Source organism: Bufo bufo, chromosome 11 (genome assembly GCF_905171765.1).
Source record: "Bufo bufo chromosome 11, aBufBuf1.1, whole genome shotgun sequence".
Classification (NCBI taxonomy): domain Eukaryota; kingdom Metazoa; phylum Chordata; class Amphibia; order Anura; family Bufonidae; genus Bufo; species Bufo bufo.
Window position 1 is genome coordinate 19,205,346 of NC_053399.1, and position 21,190 is coordinate 19,226,535.

Below are 21,190 nucleotides of genomic sequence, written 5' to 3' on the forward strand. Positions count from 1 at the left end.
ACATGGGGGGAGGCACCTGATACTGGCACCTGGGGGGGGGAGGCACCTGATACTGGCACATGGGGGGGGAGAGGGGTTGGCACCTGATACTGGCACCTGGGGGGGAGGGGGGGTTGGCACCTGATACTGGCACATGGGGGGGGAGGGAGAGAGGCACTTGATACTGGCACTTTTTTTGTGGGGGGGGAGATGGCACTATGATACTGGGACATGTGGGGGGGAGGAGAGAGGCACTTGACTGGCACATGATGGGGGGGCATCTATGGGGACACTTACTGGCACATTATTGGGGGGCATTATGGGGGACACTAGGCCGGCAGCCTATCAGAGGCCGGACACTGAGGGGCATCTACTGGGGCACTATATATGGGGCATTTTATACTGGTACATTATGGGGGGCACTAGCAGGAAGGGGGGAGAGGAGCACTATGGGGGAATTTACTGGGGGCACTATATAGAGGTATTTTATACTGGAACATTATGGGGGCACTATAGGGGCACTATGGGGACATTAGCTCAACTGGGGGCATTACAAGGGGGTATTTTTGCACTGTCACATTATAAGGAGAATTATTACTACTGGGGGGGGCATTATGGTGGACTTTATTACTCCCCATGGTATGATCCCCTAGTAGCAGCACCAGCCTCTCCCTGCTCTGCTATTCCTCTGCCCCTTCTCCAAATCCTTATTATGAAATCTTTCTCATTAGGATAAAGCCCATCAGCTCCACCGAGCCCCCGGCCAAAGTGTTGAAGTGGCGTCCGAGATCCCCAAGGGCCAAGTAACTGTAAGTTTTCATGTGAAATATGTTTATGTTATACACATATAGCATCCACTGTGCCACACAATATACAGTATACCGCTACACTGTGCCACACAATATACAGTATACCGCTACACTGTGCCAAAGGAGTGGGGTTTACACAGGAGGAGGGAGGTGCGAAGCGCGCTGGGAGGGCCCTTACAAATATTTGCTGTGGGGCCCAGTCACTTCTACTTACGCCCCTGCGTGGTGCCTAGATCTCATGGCCACATGAGCCTTGTGGGGGGTGAACTTGAGGAGGAGGAGGAGCTACAGGGCGATGAGGAAGATGAGGCAGAGGACCCAAACACACCGTGGCAGTATGCAGTGGAGATGGAGGCACAGAGTCGCTCCGAGTCACTTGCACAAATGGCCCAATGCATGCTCACTTGCTTGCGTACTCACAGCCGAATTGTCACCATTCGGCAGAGGGATGACTTCTGGCTCTCCACCTTGTTGGACCCTCGCTACCGGTCCAGAATAGGGGCCTTTTTTACACCCGCTGAGAGGGAGGACAAACTGAACTACTATAGAGACATCCTATGTAGTCAGTTGGCCACTGCCAATCTGCGCCATCGTCCATCCTCTCGCAGGTCTGACCGGGGGGGGCTCTTTGTGCTCACGTTCCTCTGCAATGGCTGCTGTAGTGGGGTGGAGGGGTAGGAGCAGTTCCAGGTCCATCAGCAGCAACTTGAGTCTAGAGTCGCTGATGAGCAACTTTCTTCACCCGCCTAGTGAATAAACTACTCACCAGCAGTGAATAAACTACTCACCAGAGCAGGACCTGAACCAGCAGGTGGTGGCATACTTGGACAGCACCCTGTCACCCAACATTGAAGATCTGATGCCAAGTGCTCTTTCTTTCGCCCACCATCTTCAGCTGGTACCTGTATTGCCACCCACTTACCCAATCTGTCACCAGGTCACTCTGTGGTCTCCTGATGCTGCTGCCACCTCCACACCATGTCACCTTGCCACTCTGTGGTCTCCTGATGCTGCTGTCACCTCCCACTATGTGTCACGGTCATATTGGTGTTTGACTGTGACGCGGTTGCCGTGCAGTCTGGTTGCCAGGGGCAATGTGTAGTTTGTGGTTTGCACGTGCACTTCCCCTTTAAGGTGTGCCTCCCTGCTGTTTGGTGAGCAAGGGGTTAATCTTCTGGCTAGTGGGGATTAAGGTGTTTCCTGGGTGTGGCCGCAAGCTTGATATATACCTGTGGCTTGCTGGCTGGGTGCGGTGGTACTACAGCCTTGCTTGGTGTTGGAGCTTTGCTCCTTGCCTGGGTATTCTGCCCAGTCCTTGAGGGCCACCTTATGGAACATAAATTGTCCTCCCTTTTGTACCCTCCTTGTACCTTTACCCTCACTTGTTGTATGTGTGGTGTGGGTTTATGTTCTGGGTGTGTGTGGCATTTTGTTGGTTGTTACATGTCTGGGCTTTTGTTGCTGTTGGTCCCTGCATGTATGCTATACGTTACCCTGTATGTTGATACCTCCGAAAGAGGGCTGGTTTCCCGGAGGGGTTAACCATATGTCTGGATGCAGTGCTGCCTGGGGCTGTCGTGCTCCTTGTGGCATGGGGTCCAGGCAGTATCCGGAGTGCTGGACCCCATCTGTGTGTGTGTGTGGTCTGTACGGTGTCCTGTTTGGTGTGTGGGCACCTGTACTTATGCTCGGGTTCCAGTCGTGGTGGCAGCGGCAGGTAAGTGAGTTTTCCGGTGTTCTTACCTGCCGATCCAGATGCTGCATATGGTCATTTCCCTTCCACCTGTTACTAGGCAGCTGGAGACTCCGGTTCGTCTGAGTCCCTGAGGAATCGTTTGTCTCCTATTCCTGACCCCTATGCCAGGGGCCGTCAGGGTCAGCATGATCCAGGTTCCAGTGCATGAGCCCTCCCACCTTCAGGGTTTGCTCATGCGGTCAGTAGATCAGGGTCAGGATTAGGGCAGCTGTATGTTGTGGCCTGCTCCCTTCATTGTTGTCTGGCCTAGTAACAGATCCAACTATACAGTGGGGAGTTTCCCCAACTCCCCACCGTGACACTATGTCACCTTGCCACTCTGTGGTCTGCTGATGCTGCCACCTCCACACTGTCATTGTGCCACTCCGTGGCCTCCTCCTGATGCTGCTGCTGCCGCCATCTACACACTCTGTCATTGTGCCGCTCTGTGACCTCCTGATGCTGCCGCCACCTCCACACTGTCATTGGGCCACTTTGTGGTCTCCTCATGCTGCTTCCATCTCATCGTTATGTCATTGGGCCACTCTGTGGACTTCTCATGCTGTTCCCACCCTCCCCACTTCATGACTGGGCCACTATTTTGCCTTTCGGCCTGGCTGACATCATCCTTTATTTGACCCTTCTTCTGATCTGTCAGAAGGAAGGAAAAATGAGACGCACAACGGATCCTGTCTGTGTAGCAGCTTGAAGGCCTGTATGGTCCCATCAGAATTGGCTTGTGATTTGGCAGCCAAAAGCAGGAGTGGGTACAAAACACAGAAGACCTGCAAATATTCCATTCACGTCTCATTTCTGTTTTGGATCCACTCCTGTTTTTTTTGGCATTAGCAATACTGATGTATTACTGACCAAATGCTGACCGAGTGAAGGCGGATGCTCAACAGACAGGATCCGTTTTTTGAGGGTTATTGTTCTGACGGATCAAAGGAAGGGCAAAATAATCAGTGACGTCAACACAAACTTACTGCTGACACCCTCTCCACTCTGTCGGGGGGCTCTACTTGTATAAGCGTTTAATAGAACAGGTTCTATAGACATCTATGTGAAATCAGCTGCCGACGGTGTAAAAGGAGCGCGCTTCTTCTTGTCGCTAACATTGACCTGTAAGGCTGAGTTCATACTTGAGTTATTTGGTCAGTTTTAGCCCTGTGACTGCCCAAATAAGTGATGTGTGCAGTGATTCTAAGAGCGACGCCTGTCATCTGCATGTCATATGGACTCACAGTATTATTTCACTACCACAGTATACTCCCTATGCGTGTTACTGCAAGGCACAGTGTTCTACAACACTATACAGGCTCTCCACAGCCCGGAAATAGCCGTTCTTTAACGCAAACCGGCCGAATCGAATTTTCGAAAAATTCGCTCATCTCTAGTCATAATCGACTGAAACGTCCGGATACTCATAAGTGGTTTGGCGAAACCAACCTCGCCACTGGGTTTTGGAGAGGCCTGTTTACCAGCCTCTTGCCCTACGACTATGGCCCCGGGACATATTACCCTTCAAGAACAGTGTAACAGAACTATGCCGCATGTCTGGACTGTTAATAGGACCGAACGCGGTCAGCGGTGTATACTAAAGATTCTGTGGAACTAAAATAGGATGCGCAAATACACGAACACCGCTGACCCTTACCTTCTTCCATACGGAGCTTTCAGCTCCAGAGACTAAGTCCCGTTCGAAGATGGGACTAAGTCGTTTTTCTGCATGAAATTGACCGACCGCACAGCCCAAATCTATGGAACTGTTTTGGGCAGGAAATTGTGCTTGCGGTCGGTCATAAAGGACTTCCACTTAACTTTTGATCCGCTGGAGGGATTTGTGTGATTTTTGGAAGTGGTTATATTTGATGTATGCTGAGTTTAAATATGTAATTTTTATGGAGATGGAATGTATGGTTTTAAAGTTATAGAGTATGTTTAAAAACAGTATTTTTACTGTCTGTGATAGTTATGGTAATCCATAATTATATCACAGACAGGGAGGATTTTGTGTGTTTGGGTGGGGTTTCCTGTCCTGTTGTTCCACATGTGTATTGGCGATTTCCCTTTGTCCTGAGAGATAATTGGATTACTCCCCGGTTGTCTCCAGGACAGAGAGGAGGAAACCATGATGCATTGTGGGGATGTGTTGTGTCTGTATCCTGAATTGCTACATATCTGTCCTGTGTCGCAGTCTCCCTTCTGGTCCCCTAGGGGCGTGAACGATTGGTTGCTGTACTTACATTGTATGTGTTGTAATATATTGATTGGTTGTATTTCAAAACCCTGTGGGCAGTACTATGTTTTTGGTTTGTGAATAAAAGAGGCTGTACGTGAAGTACAGTCAGTTCCTGTTTTATACCTTCATGAAGTCTTGGCTCATGTTTGGCTCATGGGATAACTACACTCTTGGGGATTGCTATATCATAATACTCCCCTGAGTATAAGCTCTTGTAAGAGCTTGCTCCTGGTTCCTGTCTCTGGATTTAGGAGAGGTTCACCCACTGGAGCCTGGAGCTTGTCGTAGGTCCAGGGTGGGTAGGAGACGGCAAGACCTCCACAAAGCTTCGGCGGTTCGTGGGGTCTGCAGTGCTGACGGTGTCGAGTGGAGTGCTTGGAGTCCTCTGGAAGCACTAGGAGCACCTATCGACGGAGGTACCCGGTCGGGGTGCTAGGCGTTCCGTTACATTGGTGGCAAGCAGTGGGATGGCGTCCTAGTGTGAGGAGAAGCAGCTCGGAGACACCGTTCGTGGAGTATATTGAGGGCAACGCTAGTATCCGTACAGCGCCCCTGGCTACAGCAATATGGATGCCGTTGGTTCCTGCACAGCATTCCATGAGGAAGATCACCCGGATTACAGGGATGCAGAGCGGAAAGGCATATGGCACCAGGTCCTGGAGGACGTGCAGCGTCGGAGGGGTGAGAGTCTTCCCAGTGAGGAGCAGAGATTGCGAATGCGATTGGCGCTGCGACTACCTCTACTGGGAGAGCAACCATTGACGGAGTGGGTGTCAGAGCTTGAGACACTGGTATGGCAGGAAACCTGGCTGGATGACGCTTACCAAGCACTATGGTGGGACACAGTAAGACAGTCTCCATGGATGGAGGAGTACGCCAAGCCCGAAGGTGAGGAATATAATTGCCCTGGGTTATTGTGGGAGTCTTTTGAAGACATTGACTTTGGGAGCACAGAAGAGTCTAGATTTTGGGACATTACTGACTACAGGTGGGACTTGCACAATTGGCCTACAACTAGTGGGGTGAGGGCAGATCTGATCTTTCTGGTCCAAAGGGAGTGGGAGCTGGAGCAAGATTATCAACAGTTGTTTCGCTCCATTCAAGCCCAGTGCAAGATACAAGACAGTTGGATACCAGGCCCAGACCTGCAGCCCTACCCCTGGCAAGTCACAGCTGAGGTATCCCCTACTTCCTCACCAACTGTGGAAGTAGGGGACTTCATAGACTGGTACTGGGAGGAACCCCAGTCGGCAGGTGGAGATGGGACCGTAGTCACACCACCGTCCCAACAGGGTGGCTGGGCAGGCGGCCCAGATCCCCAACTGCCACTGGGAGTACAGGGAGAGGAGATTGTCGGTCCCTCATCTCTGCAACAACCAGAATCACTGGTAGTGGAGACAGCCGGTCTCACTACCCAGCGGCAGTATACTCTACAGGGAGAGGAGACAGTTGGTCTCTCTCCCCAGCGGCAGATGGGGTATCCAGAGGAGGAGGTAAGCGATTCCTCCTCTCCACAGCCGATCTGCAACAAGGTCCTGGGGATAGGATTCCCTGACCACATCCCAGCGGAAGAGCTGGCATCTGGGCAGAGCGCAGTCGGCCTCTGCCCACCAAGTACCTACAGCTCCAAGCTGGAGAACCACAAGGAAGCAAGGAGTAGCAGATGCCCACTCAACAGCTGGGGACATACAGAACAGAGCCAGGCCCCAAGATTCAACAGGTCCAGTATTAGGTTGTGGTTGGACTGCCAGACTAACTCAGGTACTGACCGTGAGGTCAGGTATCTGGTTAGTCTTCCCTGGGAGGGGGAGATGTGTGGCGAAACCAACCTCGCCACTGGGTTTTGGAGAGGCCTGTTTACCAGCCTCTTGCCCTACGACTATGGCCCCGGGACATATTACTCTTCAAGAACAGTGTAACAGAACTATGCCGCATGTCTGGACTGTTAATAGGACCGAACGCGGTCAGCGGTGTATACTAAAGATTCTGTGGAACTAAAATCGGATGCGCAAATACACGAACACCGCTGACCCTTACCTTCTTCCATACGGAACTTTCAGCTCCAGAGACTAAGTCCCGTTCGAAGATGGGACTTAGAAGTCGTTTTTCTGCATGAAATTGACCGACCGCACAGCCCAAATCTATGGAACTGTTTTGGGCAGGAAATTGTGCTTGCGGTCGGTCATAAAGGACTTCCTTTTTTGATCCGCTGGAGGGATTTGTGTGATTTTTGGAAGTGGTTATATTTGATGTATGCTGAGTTTAAATATGTAATTTTTATGGAGATGGAATGTATGGTTTTAAAGTTATAGAGTATGTTTAAAAACTGTATTTTTACTGTCTGTGATAGTTATGTTAATCCATAATTATATCACAGACAGAAGGGAGGATTCTGTGTGTTTGGGTGGGGATTCCTGTCCTGTTGTTCCACATGTGTATTGGCGATTTCTCTTTGTCCTGAGAGATAATTGGATTACTCCCCGGTTGTCTCCAGGACAGAGAGGAGGAAACCATGATGCATTGTGGGGATGTGTTGTGTCTGTATCCTGAATTGCTACATATCTGTCCTGTGTCGCAGTCTCCCTTCTGGTCCCCTAGGGGCGTGAACGATTGGTTGCTGTACTTACATTGTATGTGTTGTAATATATTGATTGGTTGTATTTCAAAACCTTGTGGGCAGTACTATGTTTTTGGTTTGTGAATAAAAGAGGCTGTATGTGAAGTACAGTCAGTTCCTGTTTTATACCTTCATGAAGTCTTGGCTCATGTTTGGCTCATGGGATAACTACACTCTTGGGGATTGCTATATCATAATACTCCCCTGAGTATAAGCTCTTGTAAGAGCTTGCTCCTGGTTCCTGTCTTTTGATTTAGGAGAGGTTCACCCACTGGAGCCTGGAGCTTGTCGTAGGTCCAGGGTGGGTAGGAGACGGCGAGACCTCCACCAAGCTTCGGCGGTTCATGGGGTCTGCAGTGCTGACAGTGTCGAGTGGAGTGCTTGGAGTCCTCTGGAAGCACTAGGAGCATCTATCGACGGAGGTACCCGGTCGGGGTGCTAGGCGTTCCGTTACAAGTGGCTACGTACTAAAATATGTGTATTCTTCTGGATGCTAATTTTCTTGAATGTAGTTCACACATATCTACTACTGAGATCATGAAGACAGACTTCCCACGACTACAAAAGGTCAAGATAAAGATGATTACGTGAAGAACAAAACAAATGCAAAAGAGTTCATTAAATTTGAACTGTCATCTATCTCATTATCTATCTATCTCATATCTATCTATCTATCTCATATCTATCTATTTCATATCTATCTATCTATCTATCTATCTATCTATCTATCTCATATCTATCTATCTCATATCTATCTATTTCATATCTATCTATCTATCTATCTCATATCTATCTACTTCATATCTATCTATTTATCTATCTAATATCTATCTATTTATCTAATATCTATCTAGCTCATATCTATTTATCTTTCTAGCATCTATCTTTTTATCTATCTATCTATCTATCTATCTCCTATTTATCTATCTATCTATCTATCTATCTATCTATCTATCTATCTATCTATCCATCTATGTGACAGCCCCCCTGATCACTCATATGGATGATTAGATCTTTTGCTATGACAAAATGCTTCTGTGCACCATCATCAAACTCCTGCTCAAAATCACAGCATCCATGCTTTTCATTGTACCTGAGCTCGGATAGATCCATAATGTAAAAGAAACTCTGTCTATAGACAAGATCTCTGGATGGAGAAATATAATGGAAAAATGCTAAAAACGTGTATTGATCAATATTATTATGTGCTACAATGTATCCATCCAATGTGTCATATTGTTAAATGTTTCCATTCCTTAGTGACACATATCTCAATGGAAGGCTGCAGCATATCCCACTGTTTGTCTGTCTTCCATATGTTCCATCTATTTCAAGCTATGTTAATATGCCAATATTACTCTGTTACTTATTAAGCCCCTGGCTGCTTTATTCATGGGGTCAGGTCATCATGACATCTTCATAGATCAGATAAGGGATCTATGATATAAATAACAAAGTTATTCGAGATTCCCTGTTTTACTGAGGACGGCGACACAAAGAGAACGGTGAGGAATTTGTTTCATTGGCTTTTGTGTCACATTTCATTTTTGGCCATTTTAGACAAAATTATCATCATTTATATACAGAACTTCAAACTCATTAAAGGGGCCCTCACTTTATATGGAACACCATAATCAATTGTAGTCCATTTTTGGCCATTTAAAATGTGGTAATCTGGCCATGTAAAAGATGAAACACACCAATACCATAATCAAAGCATGTATGATTTTTATCAGTGAATAGAAACATTATCATCCTGGTCTAGTCCTGTCTATGACTTTCGGTATTAGTATTTAAAAAAAAACTCCAAAAGAAGCCTTACTCTGTCCGATCCTTTGCCATTTCTGGGCTCCCTTACGGTTTTTGTTTTTGGTGCTGGAATGATGAAAACCCCTGACTACCCATGTGATTGCTGCAGCCAATCACTTGCATCAGTCAGGTACTTTATTTCTGCAGTGACAGCCTCTCTGCAGTGATGGTGTCCCCAACTACCATGCATGACCTCTGACGCTGCAGTGATCACATGGCATAGTCAGGGACATCAATGCTGAACCTCCAGAAACAAAGACTGGAACAGCAGCTCTGGAACAGCTGGTGAGTTCTGCCTTTACCTAAATTTAAAAGGAACCTGTCATCGTGAAAATGAAAAGTAATTTGAAGTCCAGGAGGTGGTCCTATTAGTGATTAATAGCTATCTCTGTATACATAGTCATAGATGGAAGGTTGTCAATCACTGATAGGACCGCCTCATGGACTTCAAAGCCCAGAAGAAGCAGGAATTAAAATGAATAAATTCCAAGTTTTACTGGATCTTTTCCCAGAAAACTATACATCAATCTGCTCAGCGCCTCCTGATCTATAACATGCTGCTTGCAGCTCAGACACCATGTTCAATGTAACAGGTTCCCTTATTGATCAAAGACTGAACTGGCCCTTTAAATGGCTGAAATGGCAGCCTGGAGTAGGTTCCTTAAGCACAAACTTAAATCCAACCTCCTATGTTCCAGACAGAAGATGCGACTGCCACTGCTCGTCTTGTTTTCCGTCTCCACGACAGTCACCTTCAAAAATGACAAACAGAAGAAAGATGACTGCGGCGGTCAGTGGGACGGCAGCAACTTACCCAAGGCCAGTATGCACTTTGTTGTCTCCCTATATAAATTGGTGTCTTCCAAGACGGCAAATGCCCCTCCCAACTTCTTCCTCTCACCATTCAGCATCTACACCACGCTGGCCATGTTAGGTCTCGGGGCAAGATCCTCAACTCAGCAGCAGATTCTGGATGCCATGTGTTTGAATGCCAGTCAAGCCGACAAAATCTTGAAGGACGACTTTAAGAACTTCCTTGAAAAAAGTAGAACAAAACAAGGAGAGGTGGAGTTCAGATTTTCCAACTGGCTCTTCCTAGAGAAATCCATTTCCCCTGACACCCAATACCAGCAGGACCTGGTCAACTACTACAGCACCTACATCTACGTCATTAACTTCAAGGATCCATTGAAGGCAGAGAGAATTATCAACGAGAAAATCAGCGGCCATGCAGATGGCAAAATAGAAGACTTGGTCAGCAACGTGAACAGATGGACGCTGATGGTTCTGCTAGACTATGTAAAGTTTAATGGTGAGTCACAGAGTAGTCAATTAAGCTCCTACACCCAAAGCAAAACCTACAACCAGAACCCCCCCCCCCCCCCCCCTCAACATTTATAATACTGGTGTCTGATGTGGAAAAGGGACCATTGGACAACCTCAGGCATGAGGGCCAGGTGCAGCTGCTACCTTTGCATACTCTATAGCTGCACCCTTCACTTATCCTCAGGGGCTGTTGCTGTGGACAACCCCTACATGGGCTCAGTAGAAGATACCTAGAGATATTTATAAGAAATGGCCAGTAATGTGGGAGGACACCAGTACCAGGGGCCCAAGTGCAAGAACAGTATATGGGCGCCTTGAATTCCAATGGAGGATTTAATGTTATCTATTGTATATCCAACCCTGACCTCACCTGAAGGAAACTAGTCATAGCAGGTACCTGACAGATACACACTTGTGATGTCACTGCAGCTCACATGACACATGGATATTTGTGATGTCACAGTAGTTTACTAGACAGATGCAAACCTATGGTGTCACAAGTGCTTACCTCACAGATGTATGCTTGTGATGTCACAGCAGTTACCTGCCTAAAAACAATTGTGATGTCACAAGTGCTTACCTCACAGATACACACTTGTGATGTAAACTGCAGCTCACATGATGCATGCTCATTTGTGATGTCACAAGTGCTTACCTCACAGATACACACTTGTGATGTAAACTGCAGCTCATATGATGCATGCTCATTTGTGATGTCACAAGTGCGTACCTCACAGATAGACACTTGTGATGTCATAGCAGTTACCTGCCTAAAACCTGTTGTGATGTCACAAGTGCTTACCTCACAGATTCACACTTGTGATGTCACAGCACTTGCATGACACATGCACATTTGTGATCTCACAGTAGTTTACCAGGCACTGTGTTGGTGTCACAAGAGCTTGCCTCATGGATGCATGCATGTGATGTCACAGCAGTTACCTGACAGATACACACTTGTGATGTCACTGCAGTTACCTGACAGATACACACTTGTGATGTCACTGCAGCTCACTTGACAGATACAGTTGTGACATCACAGTAGCCTACCTGAGAGATACACATTTGTGATGTCACTGCAGTTAACTTAACAGATGCAGTGGTGAGATCACAGTAGCCTACCTGAGAGATACACACTGGTGAAGTCACAGCAGTCACCTGACATATACACATTTGTGGTGTCATATTAGTTACGTGACAGATACAGATTTGTGATGACACAATAGTCTCCTGACAGATACAGATCCTTGTTCTCTTGCTGAATGGATGGGCAGGATTGCCTATTGGCTTGGCCTTGGGAGCATAAACTCCAGGCACTGGATCATGGGTGATGATGTATGTAACGGACCGTTTCAGCAGACAAGGGGTTAAAATCCGTTTAGGCGATATGCCCCTGTCTGAGAGACAGGCACAGCTACTGCAGAACACCAACCTCCCGAACTGGATACAAAATAGCACTCCAAACTGGAACCTCACGAATAGCTGCTAGCAGACGAACAGGAATCAGCTTACACTCCTGGCAATCAGTCTCTAACAGCATACAGCGGATCCCCCCAATAACGAGACAAGGCTCCGTGTTGAGGGTCAAGCAGTGGTCTGACTGTATTTTAAGTACAGCCTCTTTTATTCACAAACCAAAAACATAGTACTGCCCACAGGGTTTTGAAATACAACCAATCAATAATTTACAACACATACAATGTAAGTACAGCAACCAATCGTTCACGCCCCCAGAGGACCAGAAGGAAGACTGCGACACAGGACAGATACAACATATCCCCACAATGCATCATGGTTTCCTCCTCTCTGTCCCGGAGACAACCGAGGAGCAATCCAATTATCTCTCAGGACAAAGGGAAATTGCCAATACACATGTGGATACAACAGGACAGACATCACCATTTAAACACACAATGGGACAATGGCACAGTAGAAACACACCCAGCATATTCCTCCCAAGCTGACAAGTTACACTTATTATAAATTGTTACAACTTTGTGAGTTTACATTGTCCATACATATAACTTACATCAATTTAAACAGTATAACTTGGGGACAAACCTATCCAAAATTCACTTGAATAGGTTCAGGGGTTTAAAAGTTAGTATGGGCCATAATCCTGAGGCAAGAGGCAAGAGGCCAGTGGCGAGGTTGGTTTCGCCACAATGTAATTTTACACCATTTCCCCTCTTGTTTCACCAGCAAAATGGGAAACCCCTTTCGCCTTCCAAGGGACCAAACGTGGACTTTTCAAGGTGAACAAGTTAAAAACGATCGAGGTTAAAATGATGCATCAAGTGGGCCAATTCAAGACCTTCAAGGACCATGCACATGACTGTGTGGTAGTTCAGGTCCCATACACCGACCAGCTCGTTCTGCTATTTGTTGTGCCGAATAATGGAGATCTCGATGAAGTGGAAAACCAGTTATCCATACGGCTCATAGGACGGTATTTAAACAAAGCTAAGACCAGGTCAGTGACCACATTTTTGGGCACAAGCTGAATGTTTTCTTTTTTTGCATAGAATAAAACACTAAATTATGTTACAATGTAACTACTGATTTCTATTATTTTACAATCGTAGTCTGCTGGATCTCTACATCCCTAAAATATTTGTACAACAGGAAGTGAATGTGCAGAGTGCTCTGATGAAAATGGGGATACTACAAGCGTTTAACGAAACCGCAGATCTGTCTGGGATCTCAAAGGTACCAGGGCTGAAAGTGTCTGGAGTAAGTTACAGGAGCAAAGGATTGTTATATAGTAGCAGTACAGTAAACTAATAGTAATCACACAGTGGAGTCACATTGTTATGACCAGCAGCTTATATCCAGAGTAACCACTGTGGGCAGCACGGACAGCAGCTAAGGGGTCCGGAGTGACTCCATAAGGTCCTGGTAGTGGTCAAAGGTATCTGGAGCCATGTTGACTGCAGTGCATCCCACAGCTGCTGAAGGGTGCGTGGGGGGGATCCATCCAGATGGTCCCACAGATGCTCAATTGTGTTCAAGTCTGGGGAATTAGGAGGTCAGGGTAGTACTTGGAAGTCTTGGTCATGGTCTTCCAACCAATGTCAGACATTTCTAGCCGTGTTACATGTCACATTGTCTTGCTGGAAAATCCCATGTACCCCAGGAAATACAATCAGCATGTAGGGGTGTACATGATCTCCAGGGATGGCTTCATGCACAGATCTGTTGAGAGTGCCTTCTACATGGATGAGTGGCCCAGAGAATGCCATAAAAACCTCCCCGAGACCATAATGCTGCCCCCACCGGCTTGTGTTCTTCCAGCAATGGCTGCAGGGTGCTCCCTCTCTGATGTTTCTCTCCTGACACAGCAATGTCCATCTATTCTATGAAGTAGAAAACGTGACTCATCGGAGAAGACAACCCTTTACCAATCAGCAGGGGTCCGATTCTGATACTGCAGGGAAAATTGAAGCCTTTTCTGCCGATGCAACTTCATTAGCAGAGGAGCAGTGACCGTCCGTCTGCTCCGGGGCCCCATACGCAGTAGGTTCTCTGAACTGTTGTGTTAGACTCACGTCCGGTCGCCCCTGGTTTATTTTGGCGGTGAGCTGCTCCACTGTAGGGTGTCCTCCGCCCTCGGGCACCTCTGTAGCCGACGTTGACACTCAATGACACGTGGTGCTCCGCAGTTTCCATTTCAATTATTCACAATGGTGACATTTGTCCGCTCATCATAAACTTTCACCACATCAGAACAAGAACAGTTCACAAATTGCACAGGTTTAGAAATACCGCTACCCGGAGCCTGAAAGCCAATAATCATCCCTTTTTGCAAGTCTGATGAATCACCCCTTTTACCCATGACAGCAACGCACACCTTATATACACACCAAGCCAGCTCACCACACAGGACCCCCTTTGTGAGCTACACGCTGCCGAGGTCATAAGTAGGAAGTGATCAGAATAATGGGACTCCACTGTGTATATGCTTGTATTATAGCAGTTATATTCTTGTACATAGGAGGCAGTATTATAGCAGTTATATTCTTGTACATAGGAGGCAGTATTATAGTAGTTATATCCTTGTACATAGGAGGCAGTATTATAGTAGTTATATTCTTATACATAGGAGGCAGTATTATAGTAGTTATATTCTTGTACATAGGAGCAGTATTATAGTAGTTATATTCCTGTACATAGGAGGCAGTATTATAGTAGTTATATTCTTGTACATAGGAGCAGTATTATAGTAGTTATATTCTTATACATAGGAGCAGTATTATAGTAGTTATATTCTTGTACATAGGAGGCAGTATTATAGTAGTTATATTCTTGTACATAGGAGCAGTATTATAGTAGTTATATTCTTGTACATAGGGGCAGTATTATAGGAGTTATATTCGTGTACATAGGAGGCTGTATTATAGTAGTTATATTCTTGTACATAGGAGCAGTATTATAGTAGTTATATTCTTGTACATAGGAGGCAGTATTATAGTAGTTATATTCTTGTACATAGGAGGCAGTATTATAGCAGTTATATTCTTGTACATAGGAGCAGTATTATAGTAGTTATATTCTTTTACATAGGAGGCAGTATTATAGCAGTTATATTCTTGCGTATAGGAGCAGTATTATAGCAGTTATATTCTTTTACATAGGAGGCAGTATTATAGCAGTTATATTCTTGTATATAGGAGCAGTATTATAGCAGTTATATTCTTGTACATAGGAGCAGTATTATAGTAGTTATATTCTTGTACAAGGGAGCAGAATTATAGGAGTTATATTCTTGTACATAGGAGCAGTATTATAGTAGTTGTATTCTTGTACATAGGAGCAGTATTATAGTAGTTATATTCTTGTACATAGGAGCAGTATTATAGTAGTTATATTCTTGTACATAGAAGCAGTATTATAGTAGTTATATTCTTGTACATAGGAGCAGTATTATAGTAGTTATATTCTTGTATATCGGAGACAGTTTTATAGTAGTTATATCCTTGTACATAGGAGCAGTATTATAGTAGCTATATTCTTGTACATAGATGCAGCATTATAGTAGTTATATTCTTGTACATAGGAGCAGTATTATAGTAGCTATATTCTTGTACATAGGGGCAGTATTATAGTAGTTATATTCTTATACATAGGAGCAGTATAATAGTAGTTATATTCTTGTACACAGGAGCAGTATTATAGTAGTTATATTCTTGTACATAGGAGCAGTATTATAGTAGTTATATTCTTGTACATAGGAGCAGTATTATAGTAGTTATATTCTTGTACATAGGAGGCAGTATTATAGGAGTTATATTCTTGTACATAGGAGCAGTATTATAGTAGTTATATTCTTGTACACAGGAGCAGTATTATAGTAGTTATATTCTTGTACATAGAGACAGTATTATAGTAGTTATATTCTTGTACATAGGAGCAGTATTATAGTAGTTAAATTCTTGTACACAGTAGCAGCATTATAGTAGTTATATTCTTGTACATAGGAGGCAGTATTATAGTAGTTATATTCTTGTACATAGGAGCAGTATTATAGTAGTTATATTCTTGTACATAGGAGGCAGTATTATAGTAGTTATATTCTTGTACATAGGAGGCAGTATTATAGTAGTTATATTCTTGTACATAGGAGCAGTATTATAGTAGTTATATTCTTGTACATAGGAGCAGTATTATAGTAGTTATATTCTTGTACATAGGAGGCAGTATTATAGTAGTTATATTCTTGTACATAGGAGACAGTATTATAGTAGTTATATTCTTGTACATAGGAGCAGTATTATAGTAGTTATATTCTTGTACACAGGAGCAGTATTATAGTAGTTATATTCTTGTACATAGGAGGCAGTATTATAGTAGTTATATTCTTGTACATAGGAGGCAGTATTATAGTAGTTATATTCTTGTACATAGGAGCAGTATTATAGTAGTTATATTCTTGTACATAGGAGCAGTATTATAGTAGTTATATTCTTGTACATAGGAGCAGTATTATAGTAGTTATATTCTTGTACATAGGAGCAGTATTATAGTAGTTATATTCTTGTACATAGGAGCAGTATTATAGTAGTTATATTCTTGTACATCATACCGTATATATATGTCAGTTACTGGACTCTTTTTTTCTATCTCTAGATTTTGCACAAGACTTTGATTAATATTGCTGAGAACCAGACAGAATCCACTGAAGGTGGAATCGTAAACATTTTTACTCTTCCCAGTGCTTTAGAATTTAAAATTGATCGACCATTTCTTGCCTTGGTGTACAACAAGCCTATGAACACTATTGAGCTATTAGGGAGAGTTATAGATCCTTCAGAGGATTAGGTTTTCCTTCTTATTCTGTGTCTACACTGGGGGAAAGGATGAGACTTACTGTAAAATAAAGTTTCTCCCTGAACAACTGTGTATTTTGTGTGCGAGTCTATTTATTCTTCTCTAGAGATCTGTGAATCAGAATCATCATTGGGTTTTCACATATCTGTCACCTGCATTGCAGTCTTTAGAAATAATTCTTTTAATTCAGCATCAATAACTAACATTTGGAGTTAAAGGGGTTGTCCGGGTTCAGAGCTGAACCTGGACATATCCCCATTTTCACCCCCTGGCCCCCCTGATATGAGCATCGGAGCATTTCATGCTCTGATGCTCCCCCTTGCTCTGTGTTATACAGGGCTTTTTTACACTGCCAGGCGGAGGCTTCCGCCTAGCACTGTTGCTGGTGACGTCACCAGCTCTGATGGGCGGGCTTTAGAGCTGCCCTGGCCATTTTACAGGCTAGGGCAGCTCTAAAATCCACCCATTAGTGCCCATTAGTGCTGGGCTTTTTCACTGCGCAATTCAGTGCATGGCAAAAGGGGAGCATCGGAGCATGAAATGCTTCGATGTTCATATTAGGGCGGCTGCCTGGGTAAAAATGGGGGAATGTCCGGGTTCAGCTCTTAACCCGGACAACCCCTTTAAGGGAAAATAAATATTGTATTAGAATAGCCACACACTGCTACTGTTTTGAAACTCTTCTATGTAAAATATAGAGAAACTCAGACGTTTACTGAAGGCAGATTTATTATATTATAAAGGTCAGTGAGAGCTCCCCCTAGTGGCGGCTGCAGGCAAGCAGAATGTTTCACAAACACAATATTCCAGGGCAGATCAACCTTGAGGACGGTGCAATGAAGCTGCAGCTTCTCTTTCTTATTGTGTTAGGGGTCTGTATTAAAGGAGGTCTAATATGGGGTGTGTATTTAAAGGGGTTGTCTCTCTTCAGCAAATGGCATTTATAATGTAGAGAAAGTTAATACAAGGCGCTGACTAATGTATTGTGATTGTCCATATTGCCTCTTTTTCTGTCTTGATTCATTTTTCACATCACATCATACACTGCTTGTTTCTAAGGGTTAAGGTAAACTGTTTGAAGGTTAAGAGATGCTATCTTGGAGTACCTCAATGAAAATAAGCAAATAACGCCATATCAGCATGGCTTCATGGGGGATCGGTCATGTCAGACTAATGTAATCAGTTTCTATGAGGAGGTAAGTTCTAGACTTGACAGCGGCGAATCAATGGATGTCGTATATCTGGACTTCTCCAAAGCATTTGACACTGTACCGCATAAAAGGTTAGTATGTAAAATGAGAATGCTCGGACTGGGAGAAAACGTCTGTAAGTGGGTAAGTAACTGGCTGAGTGATAGAAAACAGAGGGTGGTTATTAACGGTACATACTCAGACTGGGTCACTGTCACTAGTTGGTACCTCAGGGGTCAGTATTGGGCCCTATTCTCTTCAATATATTTATTAATGGTCTTGTAGAAGGCTTGCACAGTAAAGTATCTATTTTTGCTGATAAACTGTGTAAAGTAATTAACACGGAAGAAGACAGTATACTGTGTGTGTGTGTATATATATATATACATATATACACACTACAGAGGACAGTATACTGTATATATACTACAGAGGACAGTATACTACTACAGAGGGATCTGGATAGATTAGAGACTTGGGCAGAGAAGTGGCAGATGAGGTTTAACACTGACAAATGTAAAGTTATGCACATGGGAAGGAATAATGCAAGTCACCCGTACATACTAAATGGTAAAACACTGGGTAACACTGACATGGAAAAGGATCTAGGAATTTTAATAAACAGCAAACTAAGCTGTAGAAACCAGTGTCAGGCAGCTGCTGCCATTCCTGCCAAGGCCAATAAGATAATGGGTTGCATCAGAAGGGGCATAGATGCCCGTGATGAGAACATATTCCTACCACTTTACAAATCACTAGTCAGACCACACATGGAGTACTGTGTACAGTTCTGGGCTCCTGTGAACAAGGCAGACATAGCAGAGCTGGAGAGGGTCCAGAGGAGGGCAACTAAAGTAATAACTGGAATGGGGCAACTACAGTACCCTGAAAGATTATCAGAATTACGGTTATTCACTTTAGAAAAAAGATGACTGAGGGGAGATCTAATTACCGTATTTTTCGACCCATAAGACGCACTTCAACCCCCCCCCCCCCAAAAGGGGGGGGAAAGTGTCCCTGCGTCTTATGGGGCCAATGCTGGCAATTTACATCGCAGTCTGCGATGTATTAGTGAGGAGGGAGGAAGGAGGAGGGACTGTAGTAGGCGGGGTGAGCGGCGGGGCCGTGCAGGCACTGTACTCTGGCCCCGCCGCTCAGTATGTACTGTATTATACATAGTGTTAATCATCAGATCTAAACTGAATAATGATGCGCTCCCCTTGCTCCCCATGTGTACTGTACTTACATGTCACGCTCCTGTAGTAAGCACTAGCAGCTAGCAGGCAGGCCAGGCGGCTGTAACTCACGGAGGTCACGTGCCTGCTCCGCCTACTTTATGAATGAAGTCCGGCCTGCCTGCTAGTTCTTACTACAGGAGCGTGACATGTACCGGTAAGTACAGTACACATGGGGAGCAGGGAGAGCGCATCATTACTCAGATCTGATGATTAACACTACGTATAATACAGTACATACTGAGCGGTGGGGACAGAGTACAGTGCCTGCACGGCCCCGCCGCTCTCTCCGCCTAATACAGCCCCTCCCTAGGAATCTGTGAATGGGATAATGATGGGGGGGGGGGGGGGGCTGTGGATGGCATTATGATGGTGGGGGGGATCTGTGGATGGCATTATGATGGTGGGATCTGTGGATGGGACTGTTATGGGGGATCTGTGGATGACACATATAGCAGTGTCATCCACAGATCCACCACCCCATAACAGTACATCATCCACAGATCCCCCCCATCATAATGCCATCCACAGATCCCCCCACCATCATAATGCCATCCACAGACCCCATCCCCATCATAATGCCATCCACAGCTCCCCCACATAACAGTGCCATTCACAGATCCCCCCATAACAGTGCATCATCCACAGATACCCCATAATAGTGTCATGCACAGACCGCCATTAGTTCAAACCCACCAAAAGCACACCTTTTGGTTAAATTTTTTTTCTTATTTTCCTCCTCAAAAACCTAGGTGCGTCTTATAGGGCGAAAAATACGGCATGTATAAATATATCAGGGGTCAGTACAGAGATCTCTCCCATCATCTATTTATCCCGAGGACTGTGACTGTGACGAGGGGACATCCTCTGCGTCTGGAGGAAAGAAGGTTTGTACACAAACATAGAAGAGGATTCTTTACGGTAAGAGCAGTGAGACTATGGAACTCTCTGCCTGAGGAGGTGGTGATGGTGAGTTCACTAAAAGAGTTCAAGAGGGGCCTGGATGTATTTCTGGAGTGTAATAATATTACAGGTTATAGCTACTAGAGAGGGGCCGTTGATCCAGGGAGTTATTCTGATGCCTGATTGGAGTCGGGAAGGAATTTTTTCCCCTAAAGTGAGGAAAATTGGCTTCTACCTCACAGGGGTTTTTTGCCTTCCGCTCGATCAACTTGCAGGATAACAGGCCGAAGTGGATGGACAAATGTCTTTTTTCGGCTTTATATACTATGTTACTATGTTACTATGTTACTATGTAAGGTTTATGACCACCCTGCAACCCAGCACCGGTGGTCGTGTTTGCACACTATAGGAAAATGCTCTGGCCTATGCACTCTCCCCCAGTCTCAGCTACCAGAGAGCCACAAAGAGGCACCTTTTCCTATAGCGTGCAAGCACGACCACCTCTGCTGCATTACAGTGAGGTTGTAATCTCTGGAAATGAGGCATGTATAATGTGATGGAAAAATGAATCGAGCCGGCAAATGATGCAATATGGATAATCACAATACATTAGTAAGTGCCATTTGCAGAAGTGAGAAGCAAATGTAGAGAACTAAACTAAGGTTTATTTAAAAAGTTATCTAGTCTGGCATTCCATACAGCAGAAGTTCATTGGAGTGAAACTCCCCAAATTTATTAAGAGGCGCACACCCTTTTAATAAACTTCTTTATTCTTACTGTCCTAAAGAAAGAAAAAGGCCTGTCTTAATAAACACTGATCTTAACAAATGTGCCCCTAAATCTATGCTACAGGGGACAGAGGACAGACATTTTTCACATTTTAGCACAAATGTGTCACAATTTGTTGGTAAGATCTTGCTACACAGCTGTTGACAAATCCCCCAGTGTACTTTGTTCCGATAGGGGGTGATACATTGTAGCAGATCTAGGGCATGGAAATACACACGACCATTTTATT

The 21,190-nt window shown here is 44.8% G+C and overlaps 1 protein-coding gene across 2 annotated transcripts; it reads left to right on the forward strand.

Annotated features, from left to right (window-relative positions):
* Positions 1-8,797: 8,797 nt before the first annotated feature.
* Positions 8,798-16,916, forward strand: LOC120982614 (thyroxine-binding globulin-like). Of its 2 annotated transcripts, none has more exons than XM_040412890.1 (5): positions 8,798-8,887; positions 9,890-10,503; positions 12,720-12,990; positions 13,103-13,250; positions 16,644-16,916. In XM_040412890.1, the coding sequence occupies exons 2-5, from the start codon at positions 9,897-9,899 to the stop codon at positions 16,833-16,835; spliced, it is 1,218 nt and encodes a 405-aa protein (XP_040268824.1). In that variant the 5' UTR covers positions 8,798-8,887; positions 9,890-9,896; the 3' UTR covers positions 16,836-16,916. The 2 variants fall into 2 exon arrangements, with proteins under 2 accessions (XP_040268824.1, XP_040268825.1); XM_040412891.1 differs by lacking the exon at positions 8,798-8,887 and adding an exon at positions 9,278-9,476.
* Positions 16,917-21,190: the final 4,274 nt, after the last annotated feature.

Coding starts and splice junctions, on each gene's coding strand:
- LOC120982614 (XM_040412890.1), top strand. CDS start 9,897: ATGCGACTGCCACTGCTCGTCTTGTTTTCCGTCTCCACGACAGTCACC. Junction 12,991..13,102: donor TTAAACAAAGCTAAGACCAG/GTCAGTGACCAC, acceptor TTACAATCGTAG/TCTGCTGGATCTCTACATCC. Junction 13,251..16,643: donor CAGGGCTGAAAGTGTCTGGA/GTAAGTTACAGG, acceptor TTCTATCTCTAG/ATTTTGCACAAGACTTTGAT.